This window comes from Nesoenas mayeri (assembly GCF_963082525.1).
Source record: "Nesoenas mayeri genome assembly, chromosome: 15".
Lineage (NCBI taxonomy): Eukaryota > Metazoa > Chordata > Aves > Columbiformes > Columbidae > Nesoenas > Nesoenas mayeri.
In genome coordinates, this window is record NC_137559.1 from 17,390,951 (window position 1) to 17,404,831 (window position 13,881).

A 13,881-nucleotide genomic window follows, 5' to 3' on the forward strand; every position below is an offset into this window, starting at 1 on the left:
GGCTGGAGAGTTGGGCAGGGAAACATTTATTGAAATAGAACAAGGGCGAGTGTAGAGTCTTGAATGTGGGCAGGAACAACCCCAGGTTCCAGTATAAGTTGGGGAATGACCTGTTATAGAGCAGCGTAGGGGAAAGGGACCTGGGGGTCCTGGGGACAGCAGGGTGACCGTGAGCCAGCACTGGGCCCTTGTGGCCAGGAAGCCAATGGTACCTGGGGTGGGTTAGAAGGGGGTGGTCAGTAGGTCAGAGAGGTTCTCCTGCCCCTCTGCTCTGCCCTGGGGAGACCACACCTGGAATCTTGTGTCCAGTTGTAGCCCCTCAGTTCCAGCAGGACAGGGAACTGCTGGAGAGAGTCCAGCGCAGCCACCAAGATGCTGAAGGGAGTGGAGCATCTCCCGTGTGAGGAAAGGCTGAGGGAGCTGGGGCTCTGGAGCTGGACAAGAGGAGACTGAGGGGTGACCTCATTAATGTTTACAGATATATAAAGGGGGAGTGTCAGGAGGATGGAGCCAGGCTCTTCCTGGTGCCAACCAGTGACAGGACAAGGGGTAATGGGTACAAACTGGAACACAAGAGGTTCCACTTAAATTTGAGAAGAAACTTCTTATCAGTGAGGGTGCCGGAGCCTGGCCCAGGCTGCCCAGGGAGGTTGTGGAATCTCCTGCTCTGGAGGCATTCAAGACCTGCCTGGACACCTTCCTGTGTAACCTCATCTGGGTGTTCCTGCTCCATGGGGGGATTGCACTGGACGAGTTTTCGAGGTCCCGTCCCATCCCAGACATTCTGTGATTCTGTGAAAGGGTTATTCAACATTGGAACAGGCTGCCCAGGGCAGTGGTGGAGTCACCATCCCTAGAGGGGTTTAAAAGGCACGTAGATGAGGTTCTGAGGGACATGGGGCAGTGGGAGGGGTGCGTTAATGGTTGCACTCGATGATCTCTTCCAACCAAAATGATTCTATTATTCTGTCATACGATCTATTTTTTGCATTGTAATAGTGCCTAAAGATCAGGGTTCATATGATCTTGTCCTGGTACTTTTGCAAGGACATTAAAAGTAAATGTGTTGCTATCTGCAATTCAAAAGTGCCTTTCCGTTGTTTTCTAACAGGCTCGGAACTTCCCCTTTCGGAACCTGTCTGTTTGGAGATGCTGGAGGAGACCAAGGAGGAGGACACCCAGGAGGAAGACACGCGAGGAAGATGTGGAGTCTCTGCACAGCCTTGAGGAGACTGTGACCAAGCCAACCAAGGAAGATGTGGAGACTCCAGAGGGCATTGAGGAGAGTCCGGAGCACACTGAGCACACTCTAAGCAAGACAAGAGAGGAAGATGACGAGACTACAAGCAAGACAACAGAGGAAGACGCAGAGACTCCAAAGTGCATTGAGAACACTCTAAGCGAGATAACAGAGGGAGACATGGAGACTCCAGAGCACAACGAGGAGAGTCCAAGCAAGATAAGAGAGGAACACGTGGAGACTGCGGAGTGCATAGAGGAGACTCCAAGCAAGCCAGCTGAAGAAGACATGAAGACTCCACAGAGCCTGGAAGACAATGTGAGGAACCAACCTGGGGAAGATGTGGAGGTTCCACAGAGCGTTCAAGAGGCAAGTCACTGGTGTGCAGACAGTTCTATCTGACTAGGGGATATTTTAGAGATAAAGGAGATAAAAACAAACAGAAAAGCAGCCCCCCAAAACCCCAAACCCCAGCTTCCCCAAATCAGGATTTGATTGCACTGCACTGAAATCCTTTCTAATTGAGTTGTTGCTGTGCTTAAGGCTGTGGTAGTTAGTAAAGCCCTGAAACTTTAATTATTCAAGTGGCATGTATGACGAAAAAACATTATGTGGTTGCAGGGGGACCAGTATATGTATTTCTAAAGTTAATTGTTACGTCTGTTTTCAGTTCTCTAGTGCTTTGCTCCTCAACATGTATCAGCATGTTAATACAGCGGCTGTTAGTGCTGGGGTTCAGGAGATCTGGACTCTCTGGTTTAATTCTTACCTCTTTCGTGGGCTTGTGCAGTAATTTGTGCTCTCAGCTCCTCTGTGCTTTCAGTTAAAAGTCCAAAAACCCCAGGTAACTAAAGGCAGCTAAAAAGTGGCGACTTAAGTGGGTGTTGTTGAGGTGTTTTGAGATGCTGGTGTCGGCATGCTGGTGTCTGCAGCCTGCGCTTGTGAGGGACCATGTTCCTTTCTCTCTGACTTGTTTCTCTTTGCCCTTTTCCTGGCAGAGCACAACTGAGGATGGAGCTGAAAAAGCACAAGAAGGCGCTGTTGACTGTGACCCCCTGAGAAGAGCGCAGATCCAGCAGCCTGACAGTGAAGGAGCAAGATGGCTCGGGGTAAGTAGAGCTGGCGTGGTGGCCAGGTCCCCAGCTGATTCAAGTGTCCTCACTTCATTGCAATCAGTGCAGCTGTGGCAGTTTGAGCCAGAGGGTCAGCAAGTGGGTAGAACTTCCATGTTATGTTGTGAAAATATCATAGAACCCATGTTGAAAGTAATATAAAGTTTTGTTCAATTTGAGGGAGCTGGGCTTTATTACCAATTCCTTTAAATACTGAGGAGCTTGAAATCTTGCTTAGTAACTTCTTGTAGAGGTACCAGTAAGTGAAGGAACTTAGATCTTTCATGCTGCAAGAAGTCTAATAAACCTTTCTTAAACTTCTTGATGCTAAGAAAGCATCCGGGGTTTTTGAATGGTTGGCCCTGTTAGGAGAGAAGGGTCAGTTTAAAAGCCAACCATGAGATTACAGCTTAAGCACTGGAAGCACTTGCCTGTTTAAATAAGAAACGTCTTCATTGTCCTCCAGTATTTGATACAGCATTTGGTATTCGGAAAGCCAAAACTGACAAAATTGTTTAGTAACTAGAGATGGACTATTCCTGTAAAAAGGTGGAATGGAATCTGTGTTTCATTGTGCAGGCTGTGTCGGGGCTCTGGCTTCTGTCTGAGTTTTGTGCTTTGTCTTTGTTTCCGCTTGTAGGCTGAAGGGGACCGGTTACCTGCAGAACACACTGTCAGCCCGGACGAGACGTGCAAAAGCAGGGCCCTGAAAGCTGGAACTTTGGAAAAGCTGGTGGAGACGCTTCCAACGGCATTTGCAGATAAGGATTTTACATACATCAACATCTTCCTCTCAACGTACAGGGCCTTTGCTTCCACCAGCACAGTCCTGGAGCTGCTCCTGGACAGGTAAGAGGCGGGACAGAATGGAAACTGAGCCATCATTTGTTATACACGACAGGGGGACGTTGACAGGAATTTCTTCCCCTACTTTTAGTGGACATGGAGTTAATAACCTGATGGACAGAGGTCAAGAATCCCGCAAAGTTCGGGATTTCAGCATAAACACAGCATGTGTAAATGCACGCTGCCCACATCCCAACTCTCATTAAAGCTTAAGCGCCGAGTGGGGAAAGTGTGCGTGGTCTGAGCGCTAAGGAACCAAAGTGGGACCGACACAAGAAAATCAATACAGCTTTTCCCTTAAAAAAAGACCAGAATATGTGTGGGCCGTAAAGTCACACCTGGAATAGATTCCTTCTTGTTCCGTCTTGCAGTCAGTTCTGGGTTTGATGGGTTTGTGGTGTTTTCTGAGCAGCCATTAAAATGTTCACACTCAGATGTCCCATGAACTCCTCCTCACCCGTACGTAAGGAGGTGCAAGGTGTGGTTTGGAAGGAGCTGTTCCAGCTGCCGCCAGGGCTCTCCTCGCAGGTCTCTCGAGGCTCCGTGTCCCCAGCTGAGCTCCCTATGGCTGTGGCTGCGCCGCTCCTGTCAGAGGCACCACGGGTTTGCCTGGTTTAGTCTGAGTTTGCTTTGCAGTGCACGGGGACATGTGCAAAGCCTTCATCTCCGCCTCAGCGTCCCCAGCCACCGTGGAATTGTCCAGCATGAAGCCCTTGTCTTCATGCCAATTGTATATGTTTATGCCAACTGCATATGGATTACGCTATTTGGGATTTTGCTTTTGCTCAGTAGCGGTTCCTCTAAGCAGCCATCTCATTTTTTCAGATACGGAAACCTGGAGATCTCGGGCTCTGAGGAGCGTGGAAACCAGAATTCGCCCGAATCCAGCACAGTGCTCAGGACGTAAGTTCGGTTTTGCAGCGCCCAGCGAGCCCCAGTCAGGGTTCGGTGCTGGAGCGGGACGTGGGCAGCAGAGCTGTTGTTTCCTTTGACAAATCACAGCCCTGTGTGCTTCAAGGAGCTTGTGTAAAGGCCGAGTATCAGCTGTCTCATAACACATCCAATAATACAACACAGAGCAAATCTTTTACTTTTTTGAATGACCGCGCTGGTTTCTCAAGGTGTAATTGAAGAAGCAGCCTTTAGTTTCCTATGAAGTATTATCTTAATAATATTTCTTGCATAAAAAGAACAAATTAAATTTTATGCTCACGGAAATCTCCATATTGCCTTCACGTGGGGGATGCATGGCTCAGCGTTCCTGTTGTTGTATTAGGTACAGATCCATAGGATTGCATCAATACCTGCTGCATACAACCCATGTGCTCTCTCTGAATTTGCTCACAGTGCGATTGCATCGATTTTACAAGCCTGGCTCGACCAATGTGCCGAGGATTTCCAAGAGCCGCCTGACTACGTGTGTCTGCTGAAGGTGCTGAGTTACCTGAAGAAGAACATGCCCGGCTCCGACCCAGAGAAGAGGGCGCAGAACCTCCTGGAGCAGTTCCAGAAAGAAGAACTGGAGAATGATGGTAAAGTACCTTCCTCTGCTGTCTGTGTGTTCTCCCAGCGACAACCCTGACACATCCCCTTATCCAGGGCACAAAGCTTCCAGTGCCGTGAGCCGAAAGGTCGTAAGAGCTCACGTAGTATGTGAGTTGGAACTGGAATCAACTTCCAGCTTTAGTGGAGGGACTAAGTTCTTCTACGTGCATGATTCTCACGTTGGCTGCGTGTTTTTCAGACCCTGTTGGCTCTGGAGCGCATAACGGTAGGACTGGCGTGCAGAAAAGGCCCAGGTTTAGACTTAGTGCTGCGGCAGCCGAGGCTGCTGGTCAATTCTGTACATCCCGTGAGAGGGGCGGACTTGCTGGGAGGGGTGGCCAGAACTGGTGACCCAAAGTGACCGGCTCGGTAGGTTTTGCACGCCATCCACATTGTGCAGCATCTAGAACTGGGAGATCACCAGGGTCTCGCTCTCCTCGTCCATGGCCGGCATCTGAAGAGGAGCCTGCCTGCGATCCTAGGCCTGGTTCCAGGCCCTGCAGCCCTGAATCCAGCTCTGGTTTACTGCCGAGTCCAGCCCAGGGCGTCCGGGTGCTTGTCCTGCAGCTGCTGGAGCCACGATTGGTTTTGTATATTTTGCATTACTTTCTCTCCTCATCAGTACTACTAGCAAAGCATGTTTTAACTTTCCAACTGGTCTGTCTCCCTTCTCCTCCTCTTCCCTTGAAATCTGGACAGAAGGGCGTTCTCAGCGTAATATTTTGGGGGTATAATTGCAGTCCTGTCTCTTTGCAGTTCAGCTGTTTTTCAGACTATAGAAAGCATAAATGCTGGCAAGTAGATTATCAAAATTCTGCAGTGTTAATAAGGAATTGTTGTGGGGGGGTGGTGGGTTTTTTATTCCCAAAGAATGGCTAGTGAATGGGTTAAGGCACTTCTCAGCTAAGAGACCCTGAACAGCTCAGTTCTCCCTGTTTCTTTTTCTTCTACCTTCTCTTTGCCAATTTAATCTTCCGGTCCTTATCTTTCTCACTAAAATGTGCAGCACAGCTCGGCCGTTACACCAGGCAGGTCCCTTTGCATGTTCTGCTATTAGATGTAGTGATTTTTCAAATATCTGCTTTGATTAATTGTGTTCTGTATAAATTCACTGACTCGTGTTTCCACGCTGGCCAGACGCGTTCCACAGCCTTTCTCCCTGCGACCTGGATGACGAAGAGGAACGGGACATGAGCGGTGCAGAAGAATTCTCATTGTTCCAAGAAGACCTGGTGGCAGAACAGCTGACATACATGGACGCGGTATGTAGGTCACACGTATTACTTGAACTGCTCGGGGAAATAGTTCTGGGCTTCTAATTGTTTGTTTGTCTGTTTATTTTTTAACTTAGATCAATGTAAGTCTAGCGTTCCAGAACCGCTCTGTTGCTGGGACACAGAGCACAGCTCTGCTTGGTTATCCAAACTTGCTTCATTCATTGGGCTTTTCCTTCAGTTCTTCTGAAGGTTTTTGTCTTCTTTTTTACAGTGTGAATGTAGACTGTGTGGCCTCTTTTGCAAAGTTTAATATTTGACCCCTCAGAAATAGCGTATTTTGACTCTATTTTAGGCTACCTCACCTGAAGATGTATAAGTACTTTTAACTGTAGTGCTCAGATTTGGTTTCTTTGTATCAGTCTCTTTCAAAAATATCATTATATAGAAATCTTTCCCCTTGGTAATGTAAGTGATAGAAAGGTGTCTCTTATTTTGCCAGGACTGTGTAGCTGGCAGTTCTTTTAGGGCATCAGGCCTGAAGAGTTATACCAAAGTGTATATTTTAAACTAAGAGAAAATCAATATTTCCCTTTTAATACCATATTAGATTCAGATCCAGTTTGTACTGTGAACATGCATTTCTTCCTGTGGGCAATAGCGATCCAGGCTGACTTGGACACCTGTGTTTCCCTCTAGACACTCTTCAAGAACGTTGTGCCCCACCACTGCCTGGGCTGCATCTGGTCCCGCAGGGATAAGCAAGAGAACAAACACCTGGCACAGAGCATCAGAGCCACCATCTCGCAGTTCAACGCCGTCGCCAACTGCGTGGTCAGCACCGTCCTACAGACCAGAGAATTAAAGCCACGGCAACAAGCGAAGATCTTGGAGAAGTGGATCCGTATCGCCCGTGTAAAGCGTTTATTCACGGCTGTTTAACGTTCCTTGTGCGGGTGCCGTGGAGCTGGGAGGGGAGAGGGGGGTTGTTGGCGTTGGGCCCAGGCCAGGGAGCAGCTGAGCTCTCGTTCTCCCTGGTTTTGACTGACTGTCCCTGTCACAGCACATGCAGCGTTGCTCTTCCTCTCCTCACTGTTGTAGTTTGGGCAGCATCGCCACAAAGAGACAAAAGTGAGGAAAACAAGATGTAAATGCCAAAGCCCATCAGGTGTTTGGTGGCTGGAGCGGGGAGTGATATTTTTGAGGCTCAGTCTTTGTGGAGCTGCCCGCTTAGCAGGGAGAATGTGCAGCAAGCAGGACACGGGGCAGACAGAAGAGCACTGACTATTGGTGATGCTGACGATTAATGCTCCTGTGTTTCTAACCGCTCCTTTCACAGCAATGTAGGATCCTGAACAGCTTTTCGTCTCTGAAGGCCATTGTTTCCGCACTGCAGTCCACCTCTGTTTATCGCCTGAAGAAGACCTGGGCCTGCGTTCCAAAGTAAGGCTGCCCCAGACTAAGGCAAAAAGCTCCGTGCTCTTTCTTTGTACCCATTGATCCACCTTCTTCCAAGAATCTCATACCTGCAGCGTGATTGAGAACCCTCAGCAGGGTCAGCATCCCTGCGGCATTTCTTTGTGTCAAATAGGGCCTGGGAGCCCCAGAAGATCCCAGGAAGGTTCCTGGTAGATGTGCAGCGTGTCACGGGATGTGTTTTGGTGCTTTTATCTTTTATGTGCCCAACTGCTAACAATTCATGAGGAAAAAATAGTACCGTGATCTGATTCAGAGTGCTTACAAACAACTTAAATGATTTCATCTTTTCCTGTACAGGGACATAATGCTGCTGTTCGAAGAGCTTTCAGAAATATTCTCCGACTGCGACAACTTTGCGACGAGCAGGGAGCTGCTGATGAAGGTGGGAATGAGCTTGAGTTGCCAGGCTTGTGATCTCGCCCAAAGCCGAGCTCAGCCCTGTTCCTAACCAATGAACTCCCGTATGCGCTGCTTTGGGGAAGACGGGTCTGTAAATCCCGGGCTTTTCTGCTGGGGCGAGAGGTGCCGCACAGCGAGATTTGACGCAGATGAGTTACGAATGGGCACTTTGCCTTTATACCGCTCTGTACAGAGACGAACCACTGGCTAAGATACTGAGGGTGATGTCATGAAAGCATCATTTACAAGAGCACTTGTTTTATTGTTATTTCTCAGTCAATTAATCCCCCATTGCTCTGCCCGTTTGCAGGGAGTCACCCAAGGCACGGTACCTTACCTGGGTACCTTCCTCACAGACCTGGTCATGCTGGACACAGCCCTTCAGGACTATCTCGAGGTAATTTGGGGCAATGTTTGGAATCCTAAATATCCTCCCTCCCTTCCAGACACTGTGTCTGGTCCTGCATCTTCCACTGGGTTCTAGTGCAGTTCTTAAAACTAGAGGAATCTATTTGAAAAATAGACTCGGGGACATGAGTGCCGTGGTTTATCCTAGAGCTGGAAACAGGTCTTTGTAGAAGCCTTTGGTCAGGGCAGCTCTGGCCTTTCCCTTGGTGTCGCTACTTCATCCTGTTTGTGATCAACTCCAACCGAGCCCGTGCTCTTCTCCTCTGATCCCTTCTCTGTCCTTCCAACAGGGCGGCCTGATCAACTTTGAGAAGCGGCGAAGGGTGAGTGGCCGGTGACTGTTCTGTGATGGTCAGTTGCTGACGCGCTCTGCTGGAGCGTTCTCTTGGCGAGGCCTGTTGTCTTTGCTCGGGCGTATCCAGCAGCCGCTCATGTTACCGCAGATTGTAAGTGTGAGTGTGAGCGCACGACGTGCAGAGCCGGGGAGGATCAGGCTCTGCTGTCATCACAGGCACCTCTAGTTATTTCCCTTGCTTAGTGCCTGAGAACCAGCTCCGTACAGAGCGGGATTCCTCTCTGGGCGCTGCTCTGGCCACGCAGGGGGGAGCGGGAAGGGTGAGCTGCAGAGCTGCATTGTTTGAAACAGCGGTTCTTGAAATAGTCGCTTCTTCAACGTAAACCGACCTGCGGGTCAAACTCAGTTTGTCCTGGACCTGTTGCTGTGTGCGTTCAGTGTATTAACGAGACTGGCTTTATTTTTCTAATTAGAATTCCTTTTCTATTATTTGTTTTCTTAGGAATTTGACGTAATCGCCCAAATTAAGCTCTTGCAGTCCTCATGTAACAGCTATTGCATGACACGAGATGAGAAATTCGTGCAGTGGTTTAGGAGGCAGCGGCACTTAAGTGATGAGGAGAGGTAGGGTCTCAGCCCGGCTGGCGAAGCAGCTTTTCTTGCCCCGCAGGCAGGTTCAGGTTCTCTCAGCCCTGAGCTCTGCGCTGCCAGGAGCTGCTCCCGGAGAGTGGAAACACACACGCACAGAGCTGCCTCCTCCTTGTGGGGATGCGACCCTCTGGGACGTGGGCATGACCCAGGGCTGCTCAACTATGGCCACTCTGAGATATTTAACAATGGTATTGCCTGTTCTGCAGTTTCCATCTGTCACGGGAAATTGAAGCAGCCGCTGACAAGAGCATCGCATCGGGCAAAGCTCAGAAGAGTGTGGTGAAGAGATTCAGACTGTGAGTGCAACGGGGAGGGGGGTTTGGTGTGTGAATATGAACTGGAATAAATCAACCACCAGCTGACAAACCTGGCTGGGGATCCAGAGCACTGCAGTGCTGTAAGGAGACACCACCAGCTAGAAACACGTATTTCTGTTGTCTCTTTCTATTGGTGTAAGAAGTCATGAGGATTATTGACTAAAGACATTAGAAATAACCCTAAGGTGTCAGACAAAGGAACAATTTTAGTGCTGGATTAGATATTCAATTCAAATCTGCAGTAGCAAAACAGAGTAAATAAGGATAGAGTCTAATTTGATCTACACGCACAAACAATAGGCCACTCGAGATAGGAGAACACACCACCAGGTCAGGTTGTTGAAGCAAGTGACAGCTTTGCTCAGCCCAGCTCTGTTGTGCTTTCTTTTCTCCCCTAGGCCGTTGCTGGGCTTGAGGGTGAGCGCCCACAGCGCATCCGTCAACGCGCAGCCCAAACCTGCTCCAGGTGGGAGCTCTGGGGACAGCACCGTCACCATCGTCCCTCCCAGCGACACTGCCGAGGAGCCTCAGCACAAGGTAGGGCCTGGGCCCTGTGTTCAGCACCAACAGCCCGTGCGAGGCTGCTGACGCTGCCGGCGGCCCCAGGCGCTTGCCCAAGCCTGTGGGTCTTGACTAGAGCGTTGCGTGCAGTGGAATGGAGGGACCTGAGCTCTGGGAAAGGCAGTTTTGGGGGAAAGCTCATCTGCATCAGCCCAGCCTAATTGTGGGGCAGGCGGAGCAGCTGAGCAAGGGAGAAGCAGGTGAGGTCAGAGCTCGCCAGCCCTGGGGTTTGAGCTGCCAGGAGCTGCCCAGACCAAGCCTTGTCTGGGCTGGGTTCCGTTCCCAGGGAGCTTTGTCCTACAGACTCTGCTCTGTTGACCTAAACTGCCTTAACTGGGTTGCTGAAGCCCTTGTTAAGGCTGTTGTGCTGAAGAGTGTCATCTTTAGCCTTTGGATCTTTTCAGTTAAATGGTAATAAATGTGTTTGATCTCGTCTCCCGCCTTGCTGCCGTCTGATGACAAGTGCTCCAAGAAGTGCCCCGACTCTGTGACTCCCGTTACCTCTAAAGAAGCGCCTCCAGCCCTGCCACTTTACAACCGCCAGAACGGAGAGAGCTGCATCATCCGGACCAGCGCAGAAGAGGACAGAAGTGGCAACATCTACAAGAGCATCCTGGTGAGTGGTGGGAACAGCAAAACGCTGTTACTGTGGGTGATGTTTTCACCCCAGGTGACTTACATGGTGCTTTTAGTTTTGGAAACACCTATTCACTTATGAAATCTCCTTGACAGGGAAAGTGACAAATGTTAGAAATCAAAACATGTGGAGCAGGGGATGAGTGAGAGGTTTGCAAAGAGCATCTCTCAAGGTTTCTGGTCTTGAAATCGAAGCTTGTATTTGATCAACAATGCCAAGTGAAGCACTCTGAGCAAGTGCCGGCTTTGCTGCCCCTGCTCTTCTGCCAGCGCCGGCTGTTGTGTGTCCAGCTCAGCACTGGGGTGTGTGAGCTGTGACAGAAGGTGCCCCTTTCCCAGCAAACCCAGCTACAAGGCCCAGAATCCTTGCAGGACATCAAGAAAGTGTTTAGCACAGGAGACTGTGGGTTAATGGATGCCTGCAGACAGCAGCTGGGGCAGCTATTGCTGTGGATTCGCTGGCTGCTGAGAACAAGGTCTCACCTCTGCAAGTGGGTGCTCTGGAGAGCAGAGGCTATGATTTCCTGCTCCATTTCTAGAACAGTGTCTGTTGTCTTCAACTAAATCAACCACCAGGTGTCCCAAAGAGCATGTTTTAGTATCTGGCAGAATCTAGGACTTAGTAACCGACTCCTTGCAACTCTCTGTTTGCAGCTGACTAACCAAGAGAAGGCTCCTGCTGTCATCCAGAGAGCCCTGGAGAAGCACAACCTGCAGTGCGGCTCGGCTGAGGATTACGAGCTGGTACAGATCATCTCCGAGGACAAAGGTGGGGAAGCAGAACTCTGCTGCTGCTGCTTGAACGGCTCTGCTGCGTTTTGACGGCCAGAGTAACACGCGAAGCGACGTCAGAAACGCCGTGGACACGTTGTCACAGCTGCCGGTGAGAACAAACCCCTCGCGCTGAGCAGTGCGCCAGGTAACGCTCGCTCTGCTCCCTCTCTTGCAGAGCTGGCGATCCCACCCAAGGCGAACGTGTTCTACGCCATGAACACCCAGGGCAACTTCGATTTCATCCTGAGGAGGAAAGCTGCAGCACAGGAGGAGCCTGCGCGTCATCGATGTTAATGGTTGAGCTCTGTATCGTCTTTGAGCTTTGTAGATTTACTATTTATATGATAAGTACGTAAACTTCTTTTCCCCCAGTTTTAGTCTGGAGTTATATATTTTAATATGTGACCTGTATATAAGGTTTGAGCTTTGTATAATATTTAATATTTATATAACAAGTATATTAACTTGTTTCCATTTTTTTCTGCAGTTAATGTATTTTAATACTTGATGTTTTTATCATATTTAATCTTTACATACTGCTGTAGAAACATTCAATACTATATAACTTTTTTTCCACTAATTTCTGCTTGGAGTTACTATATTTAAATAGCTTAGCTTTATAGAATATTCTTATTTATTTTAATTTAATGTACTAATATTTAATCTTTATTTAATATGTACATAGACTTTCCCCAATAGTTTTGTCTGAAGTTAATAGATTTTAATACTTGATCTTTATAGAATAGTTGAGCTTTGTATAGTATTTAATATTTATGTAATAAGTATATAAACATTTTTTCCACGAGTTTTACTCTGGAGTTCATATATTTAAAAGTTTTATCTTTAGATAATACTTGAGCTTTATATAATATTTAATATTTATTTAATATTTTAATATACTAACATTTAATATTTATTTAATATGTACATAGACCTTCCCCAATAATTTTTTTCTGGAGTTGATACATTATTTCATCTTTATATAATATTTGATCTTTGTATAATATTTAATATTTATATGATAAATATATCAACTTTTTTCAACCAGTTTTTGTCTGGAGTGAATATATTTTAATGTTTGATCTGTATATAGTGTTTCAGCTTCATATTTTATATATATAGTTTATATATAAAAATATAAACTTTTTTCTACCTTTTTTTTCTGGCGTTAATATATATTAATAATTGAGCTTTATATAATACATCATCTTTATTTAATATTTATATAATAAATACTTGAAGTTTTCCCACCAATTCTTGTCTGGCATTAAAATATTTTAATATTCGATCCTTATGTAATATTTAGTCTTTTTATATATGTAACATTTCTATAATAAATACGTCACTTTTTTCCACTAATTCTTCTCTTGAATTAATAGATGTTAAGATTTGAGCTTTTATATACCACATAATCTTTATTTATATAATAAATATGTGAACTTTTTTCCCACCAATTCTTGTCTGGTGTTAAAATATTTTAATATTCGATCCTTATGTAATACTTAGTCTTTATATATATGTAGCATTTCTATAATAAATACGTAAACGTTTTTCCACTAATTTTTGTCTGGAGTTAATATAGTTCGATATTTGATCTTTATATCATGTTTCATCTTTATATATTATTTAATGTTTCTATAGAAGTATGTAAACTTTTTTCCACCAGTTTTTGATCTGGAGTTAATAGATATTAATATTTGAGCTTTAGATAATACATCATCTTTATTTAATATTTATATAATAAATACTTCAACGTTTTTCCACCCATTTTTGTCTGGAGCTGATATATATTAATGTTTTATTTTGCATTCTATTTAGTCTTTACTTAATATTTAATATTTATATAATAAATATGCAAATGTTTTTCCACCAGTTCTTGTCTGGAGTTAGTATATTTTAATGTTTGATCTTTATATCATGTTTGAGCTTTGTATAATATTTAATGTTTCTCTAATAAATAGATAAACTCTCTACCACTAATTTGTGTCTGGAGTTAATGTATTTAAATATTTGATCTTTATGTAACATTTACTCTCTATGTAACCTTTAATGTTTCAATAATGAATATGTCGACCTTTCCCACTCATCAGTGTCTGCGTTAATCTCTTTCCCTCTCTGAGACTCTGTGAGAGTTTCCACCTTTTCCCCATTGTCTCCATCACAGCATTTTTGCTCCTGGCAAAAAGCCGACCCCGAATTTAAGCTGCCTCTTGTTTCTGGTTGTACTGAAACTACCCAGGGAGACAGCACACAGCAACACAACCTGAATCCATTTCTCTCAGATAAACACAACCTATTTGCGCACCAGGAATTCCACATTGAATACTGAGGGTACAACAGCGCTTCTCCTGTTGTAGCAGCACAGAGAGAGCTGTCAGGAGATGGTGACAGCCTTAGAAACGGT

At 46.3% G+C, this 13,881-nt stretch overlaps 1 protein-coding gene across 1 annotated transcript in view; it reads left to right on the top strand.

Moving 5' to 3' along the window:
* The window catches only part of LOC308046275 (ral guanine nucleotide dissociation stimulator-like 1), a gene marked incomplete at both ends in the record, with an annotated part of 39,828 nt that extends 28,057 nt beyond the window's left edge, over positions 1-11,771 (top strand). The window contains 17 exons of the mRNA XM_080354003.1: positions 1,112-1,609; positions 2,239-2,349; positions 2,993-3,201; positions 4,024-4,101; positions 4,546-4,730; positions 5,881-6,005; positions 6,657-6,872; positions 7,297-7,400; positions 7,734-7,818; positions 8,146-8,232; positions 8,534-8,566; positions 9,041-9,162; positions 9,396-9,485; positions 9,905-10,043; positions 10,531-10,683; positions 11,358-11,472; positions 11,653-11,771. Coding sequence (XP_080210129.1) covers positions 1,112-1,609; positions 2,239-2,349; positions 2,993-3,201; positions 4,024-4,101; positions 4,546-4,730; positions 5,881-6,005; positions 6,657-6,872; positions 7,297-7,400; positions 7,734-7,818; positions 8,146-8,232; positions 8,534-8,566; positions 9,041-9,162; positions 9,396-9,485; positions 9,905-10,043; positions 10,531-10,683; positions 11,358-11,472; positions 11,653-11,771 — 2,469 coding nt within the window. The remainder of the gene's footprint in view (positions 1-1,111; positions 1,610-2,238; positions 2,350-2,992; positions 3,202-4,023; positions 4,102-4,545; positions 4,731-5,880; positions 6,006-6,656; positions 6,873-7,296; positions 7,401-7,733; positions 7,819-8,145; positions 8,233-8,533; positions 8,567-9,040; positions 9,163-9,395; positions 9,486-9,904; positions 10,044-10,530; positions 10,684-11,357; positions 11,473-11,652) is intronic.
* Positions 11,772-13,881: the final 2,110 nt, after the last annotated feature.